Source organism: Mixophyes fleayi, chromosome 2 (genome assembly GCF_038048845.1).
Source record: "Mixophyes fleayi isolate aMixFle1 chromosome 2, aMixFle1.hap1, whole genome shotgun sequence".
Lineage (NCBI taxonomy): Eukaryota > Metazoa > Chordata > Amphibia > Anura > Limnodynastidae > Mixophyes > Mixophyes fleayi.
The window spans coordinates 64,366,490-64,373,917 of NC_134403.1; the positions used below are offsets into that span (position 1 = coordinate 64,366,490).

Genomic DNA, 7,428 nt, shown 5'->3' on the forward strand with positions numbered 1-7,428 from the left:
ATGTCTCATCACTCCATCCTCTCCTCCTCTGGGCACAAGGGCTCCTGTTCTGTTGCTTTACCTAAACATTTTAGCTCACACAGCATCTTCTCACACTCTTCTAAACATGCAGGACACAGTCACAAGGCTCAGCATTGCTTTACCAGTTCAAGTGCCCACAATATTGGATCAAAAGGACATAAAATTTCAGTGGGAAGTTTTCATGTAGGAAAAAGTGGACACGGATCTGGCTTTGGTACTGGTAGTTTTGGGAGATCATCTTGTTCTGGAGGAATCACCTCTGTTACTGTGAACCAGGGTCTCCTGGCACCTCTCAACTTGGAAGTTAACCCCAACATCCAGAGAGTGAGGACGGATGAGAAGAATCAGATCAAAGGTCTCAACAACAAGTTTGCCTCTTTCATCGACAAGGTGACATTTTTGTGCTTCATATAATCTGCAGGGCTGTTAACAATAACAGAGTTGAAATAAAAATAAACTACATATAGATTTACTTTGTCGAAAGCTAAGGTGTTGTATTTAAATAGAGAATAAGCAAGTTTGCAATTAAATGGCAAAATGTTACTTAGTTGTGAGAAATGTTTATACCTATCCTGTATTGAATCTCTAGTTGTTATGGCAATTCCTACCTAAACAGCATTATAAGAGTCTGAGCTTCTCTAAAGGTTTCTATATAGGGTTCATTGATAACATAAAAATTGCCATTCATGGTCTCATATCCTCTGCTGTTGTTTTAAGTTAATTAAGGCCACATCTAACCCACATCTCTAGTTATAAATGACGTAACAGACTTTAATTATAAAGGTGTATATATATTGGAACTGTTTTCAAAATGTTATAAATTGGCCCTTTAGAAGACATCTCAATTTGTCTACTTTACTATATTTTTATGCTTTAATCTGTTAACATGTTTAAATTCCCATATGGTATTATCCTCTTTCACCACTAACCTTTCTGTGAGGTAACTCTTCCTCAAATTTTCCCTAATCATGTTACCCTTCAGATTTAGAGTTTGTCTCTAGTTCTAATACTTTTCTTCCTCTGTTGAATTTTACTTCCCTTACCTTGTTAAAACCATTTATATATTTAAAAACTTCAATCATATCAGCCCACTTTCAGCTCCAAACTGTACATGTTTCAATCCTTTACTCTTAGATCATTTAATAGTTTCCAATTTTAGACCACGCACCATTTTACTTGCCCTCTGTATCTATGTGTAGGTGCCCAACAATTCTTCACACAAAGGGGTAAGTGGTAGGGCTTACATATATTGAAAAGAAATATCAGGACTCCCATACCACCTGGCCATCAAGTTCAGTCCTTACGTTTAGATTCTGCCTAAGGTAAAACAGTTATATGAACCTATTCTAACTTATCCAGTATAAATAGTTTCCCAATCATGAAATAATAAGTGTTGCCCCATCATAATTAGGGGCCTTGTTAGCATTCAAATGTATCACTCTTTTTGTCACCTGACTCAAGTGGGCATTTAGGTTGTGCAGACTGTGTGTGTCTTGTCTACTTTACCCTACCTCACGTAGCACAGTGCCTCCACCTCGGTCCAAGTGCAGTAGGTTTTTGGATGTGTATTGTTCTAGACAAGCAACACCAGAGGGAGACAGAGGAATCTACTAATAAAACCACAGGCACACATAAGAAATAAAATACAGTAACATACAGTTTGGTATTTGAAAGCCATGCTGGCACTTTTATTGGTGAGGCGCAAGCTCCCAAAATATATTTTATGTCTATGCGGGCTCTTTTTATATCAAAAATAAGAATCTCATTTGGAAGTTAAACTTTGAAGAAATAACTTTTGAATATCAGTTACTATAAAAAGTCTACAATAGATATACTATAATGCAGTGCAATACCTCAACTACTATCTGCGCTTACTAAGAGGTACATCTGTTTTGCTAACCTGCTGTTACTCTACACATAGCAATGACCTTAACCCATAGTACACTTTACACTTCAGTAACATATAATTCAATTAATATAAAAGATCATAAATCAACATATACACATTTGCCTAAAGGATGCAATTAAGTGGTCTTTTCTATTAATGAAACAGATCTCCTCCGATGCTTTACTCCGCTAGCAGCAATTCAAGCACAAATGGCCAATGAATGAATGATAGTTTTCCTTCAAGACATATATTATTCCACACTGTGACACTTTGTTAGACTTTCACTATTCAGCAAACTCAGATTTTGAAGTGTGTTGGCTCCAATTTAGTGATAACATGAAGTAATATATGTGCACGTTTTCCCTCTTTCCTCGATTATCACAAAAGCACTGTCCCGAAGTAGATTATAGCTTTACAGTAGTCCGATATGATAAACTTCATACTCCTGAGGTAAATTCTGTAGTCTATGGCAAAGTTTCACAATTTATCTAAGTCTTTGCTCCCTAAATGTCTTTCCTTATCTACCTTATAGCAGAAATAATACAATACTTAGGGCTAGATTTACTAAGCTGCGGGTTTGAAAAAGTGGGGATGTTGCCTATAGCAACCAATCAGGTTCTAGCTGTCATTTTGTAGAAGGTAATAAATAAATGAAAGCTAGAATCTGATTGGTTGCTATAGGCAACATCCCCACTTTTTCAAACCCGCAGCTTAGTAAATCTAGCCCTTAGTCTTAATACATGACTTCTGAAACCAAACAATGGGTACTTATCAGATTTTCCTCACAGGACTCTGCAGTTGTCTTTCTAATGACAGGCCGAATAAATATGAAAAACTCTCTTTCTTCTGTTAGTGCTGAGAGGGCTGACTTGGTCCTCTTTCCTGTCAGTCCCACTAGGTCACCCGGTTTTCAGCGGCTGCCCAGCTCCTCAGATGCCTTTCCTCAGGATTTTTTTCTCATTAGAGGCTGACAGTGCTCTTCTGTCACTCTCTCTCTTTCTCTTATCTCACTGCTGCAGCCTGGATCTGGGCGCTGCCACTCTGCCATTTTTTTTTACTGTTCCTTCAACAGCTCCTCTTTCCCACCTTATGCTGGGAGATGCTTTTCTCTGCCTGTAGGTGAGGTATCTAAAGTGCATGTGCAGCCTGCTCGGGTTGCCAGTGCTACACAAATAATATTGCAACTTAATATAATTATAAAATAATAAAGACCCGATCATTTTAATTTTGGAGGCTAAAATCACCAGAGATGTATGTTGTTTTACTCAAAATTGCCAAAAACATTGCAGCTTGATGTTAACTAATGCTTTGGAAGCCTTACTATCAGTCTTTGCAGTTGAATGAGCCACGTGGAAGATCTATGCAATGTGCTTCTCAAAACAGTATTAAATTCAACAGCCACAATCACCTCACATTTTTCTACTTGGGGCAGCATGACTCCCAGTATTAATAGAAGCGTTGTTGATCCTGATTATTTAATCTACCAATAAGGATTACAAATGTTCCCCCTTTATCTCCATGGAACGTCCAAAGGTAATATGGACCGCAAGCAATATTGCTCGTTTTTGTCACATCTCATGCATAGATAAAGACAAAGGATACAATTTGGATTTCAATTCTGGGTGTAGACATTGTGTAAAATGTGTCTCTTGAAGGAACACAAGGTCTCATTGAAGTTGTTTTATGTCTACTGCAAGTTTGACAATGAAAACAAATTTCTGGTTGCAGGTTCTCCTCTTTTAGCAATGTTTGTAAATGTGTGGTTTGTTTCAGCAGAAAAAAATAGGTAGAGACAGGCGTTTACGGTTCATATCATGTCTAAAGTCTTAATGTGACCCTAATCTGGAAATATTATTGCGCTGCATTGTATACTGTGAAGGAATTATCATAGCATAGCTTTTATATTTATGAGAATGGTTTGACCAAAGATCAAGGTCACCAAACTAGGTGGGTTCGACCAACTTTAATCTGGATTGAATAATTTGATTATCTCTATTGGGGCATATTAGCTGTAGTAAATTACAATGAACTTGGGCTAAGGTACATGTACCTCATAATTATGTGAAATTAAAATGTGTTCTAAAATAAATAATTGGGCACAATGTGAGTTATCTACAAACACTGTTCACAGGAGCAAATATGCAGCTCTCCATTTATCCTTCTAGCGCAAAGTTCCTTTTCAGCGATGTTAGTAAATGTTTGGTTAGTTCAAGCAGAAGGAAATAGTTATGGTCAAAATCATGCACAAAGTCTTAACCTTCTTAATATAATTTATTGTTATAACTTTCTGTTTTTATGTTTTGTCTATAGGTGAGATTTCTGGAACAACAGAACAAGATGCTGGAGACCAAGTGGGCTCTTCTACAAGACCAAAATACAGCCAGATATCAGATTGAACCTCTGTTTGAAACTTTTATCAGCAACCTCAGGAGACAGCTGGAAAACCTGGAATGTGAGAGAGCTCGTCTGGATGCAGAAAGGAACAGCACAGAGGGCGCAATGGAAGAATTTAGGAGAAAGTAAGATATGTATGGTTATCATGAATTCATTACAAGGCACAAGAATTACCTCTTATAATTCATATTAAGCATCTTAATAACTAAAAGTAAGAGAAAATTGTCCTTGCAACTAACACAAATATATAGCAGCTTATAAATAAATATTAGCAGCTTAACAATAAGCACAAGCAACATATTCAGTGCATTTATGTGATCGTTTCTGTAGCTTTGTCAGCCACAGTCAATCTTAAATCAATGATGAGTATTCAGTGTACTGCATTAATAAGGACAGATATCTAGAAGATATCTCTACCACAATGTAATAGATATAATATCTAACTTACTAGATTACTAACTAGCTTAAACATGTTCTCATCTTTTGGTTGTGGCTCACAGATATGAAGAAGAAATGAACCGACGCACAGCGGCAGAGAATGAGTTTGTCTTATTAAAGAGGGTATGTACAGTATCAGCTTCTGGAATGGTACTTACTAAGTTATAGTTTGATTTACTAAGACACAAGTATTTAACTTTCGTTCTTATTGTAGGATGTTGATGCTGCTTTTATGAACAAGGCCGAGCTGCAAGCAAAGGCCAGCTCCCTCACTGATGAGATCAATTTCCTGAGGACCCTCTATGATATGGTAAGTTATTTCCTTTTTGGCACAATGTTATATTACTCTTTAACTGAAACAGGTTATTTTTTTTTTTCATTTAAATTACCCAATACCAAAAGAAATCCAATGATTGTTTACTTGATTACTATGCAGGAGATCAGTCAGCTCCAGGCTCAGATCTCAGACACCTCGGTGGTCGTGTCCATGGATAACAGCCGAGACCTGGACCTAAACAGCATCATCGCTGAGGTCAGAGCTCAATACGAGGAGATTGCTAACAGGAGCAGAGCTGAGGCTGAGGCCATGTACCAGTCAAGGGTGAGTCTGACACACAGGAAGGTACTTTATACAATATAATATGTATGTCAGTGTAGACCAAAAGCTGATTAATATTAAATTACATTTTATCCTTCTTTCTACTACAGTTTGAGGATCTCCGCATGGCAACTGGAAGAAACGAGAATGATCTACAGAACAGCAGAAATGAGATCGCTGAACTTAACAGAGCAGTTCAGAGACTTAAAGGAGAGATTGAGTGTGCTAAATCTCAGGTAAATCTCATATAGAAAGTAAAGGTTAGGTATAGTGAACAAATTGCATGGCAAATTAAAACAATTCAGCATAAGACCAAACAGTGACAGAGGCGACAATGGTGAACGGGCAGACATAAGACATAGAGAACACTTTCCAGGGTGTCAACTAGTGTTGAATTCCAAGTGGTGGAGGTGCTGTAAGTGTTGTATTTTGGGCTCCCTTAATGTGCTGCTAAATTATGTATCATTCATTGATGAAATATATATGCCAGATTGGTCTACTTTTTCCCCTATACATGACTGTGTAATGTTTTCCCAGCGTGCTGCACTGGAAGCTGCTATACGTAACGCTGAAGAACGTGGAGAAGCTGCTGTCAGAGACGCCAATAACAAACTGTGTGAGCTGGAGGCTGCTCTACAGAAGGCCAAGCAGGACATGGCTCGCCAACTGAGAGATTACCAGGAACTGATGAACGTCAAACTGGCTCTGGATATTGAGATTGCTACGTATAGGAAGATGCTGGAGGGTGAAGAATGCAGGTGAATCCAGTAGATATACTGTAAGGTTTTACATAACAATTCAATAATATTTAACAATATTCTTCTATCTTAAAAAGGTTATAACACTATTGTGTGCTTACACAGTAATTCTTATTAATAAATATGTAAACCATTATGGTTTTTTCAGATTGGCTTCGGATGGCTCTGTGAACATCTGTAAGTGAAACAAACTAATATTTATTTGCAAAATGCATACAATTAGTTCAAGGTGGTTTGCAGACTGTTATATACTAACAAACCTCTGTGTCACTTAGCTGTCCTGCACGCTAGCACTGGAGGGAAACACCACTCAGGAGGAATGTCCCAAGGAGGACATCATCATCATCATTCTCTAGGAGGATTCAGCTCAAGCAGTGGGAGAAGCCACAGCCATGTTCACAAAGGCATCCACCATTCCGGTCATGAGCATCACTGCTGAAGTGAAAACATTGGATATGCAAAATGCCATTAATTATAGTATTATGTCATCACTGCTAGACATCTGCTTTGTTACTCTACTTCATGCTGTATATCTCTCTTAAGCAGCTTTCTGTGTGTTATGTCCTCGTAGTGTGTTTATCTGTTACCTTATACTGCTCCTCAATAAACTGCTATTCATATGTCAGTAAGTGACACAATTCTTTGGGAAATTACAGATAAGTTTTAATGACAAATATTGCAAAGTACAAGTTACAAGTAAAGTTAATGTCAATTTCAGAAAATTCTAGTCAACATTACATTCATATCAAACGGTATTCTACCTATTATGGAACGTACTTTAGATGATGAAGCTATTTATGGCTATACATTAATTCTGTAGGAATGGTATAACAAGAATTCATATACACAGATAATATAATTTGTTGCAGCTACATATAAACTGCTAGACTTACTGTCAGACATCTATCTTGAATGGGCTTTAATAAATAATCAGTCCAAGGTCAAGGTCATAAGTGTTCTTCTCACACAGGAATATATATTTCTTAATTAACATTTTGTATCTTCCTTCAACTATGAGAACTTTCATGTCAGTAAGTTCTCCCACAGTGCAGGAGAATGTACCACTATTAGTGCTCCTAGTAATGACAAACCAAATTCAAATACAAACAAAGCTGGGTTAGCTTCTAGAATAGACCCAGCAGAGATACATGGGTGCCATTTAGAGGCTCATCGCTGCCTTTTACCAAGCTTTTGACAGCTTCCTACAGCAGTATTTAAAGAGAAATGCTATATGTCTCCTTGTGGTCAGATAAGGCACATTGCATTTAAAGCTGCCTCATTCACCATTATACCCAGGATATCCAATGTTGATGTCCCATGATATTGCTCTT

The 7,428-nt window shown here is 37.5% G+C and overlaps 1 protein-coding gene across 1 annotated transcript; it reads left to right on the plus strand.

The window, feature by feature from the left end:
• Positions 1–6,536, plus strand: LOC142139811 (keratin, type II cytoskeletal cochleal-like). Its single transcript, XM_075197679.1, has 9 exons — positions 1–411; positions 4,220–4,428; positions 4,804–4,864; positions 4,956–5,051; positions 5,178–5,342; positions 5,450–5,575; positions 5,877–6,097; positions 6,246–6,274; positions 6,373–6,536. The coding sequence occupies exons 1-9, from the start codon at positions 1–3 to the stop codon at positions 6,534–6,536; spliced, it is 1,482 nt and encodes a 493-aa protein (XP_075053780.1).
• Positions 6,537–7,428: the final 892 nt, after the last annotated feature.

What these genes read in the sequence shown, in the direction of transcription:
- LOC142139811 (XM_075197679.1), top strand. Translation starts at nt 1, where the DNA reads ATGTCTCATCACTCCATCCTCTCCTCCTCTGGGCACAAGGGCTCCTGT. An exon ending in TTGCCTCTTTCATCGACAAG is followed by an intron (nt 412 to 4,219) that starts GTGACATTTTTG and finishes TTTTGTCTATAG; the next exon opens with GTGAGATTTCTGGAACAACA. An exon ending in GGATGGCTCTGTGAACATCT is followed by an intron (nt 6,275 to 6,372) that starts GTAAGTGAAACA and finishes TGTGTCACTTAG; the next exon opens with CTGTCCTGCACGCTAGCACT.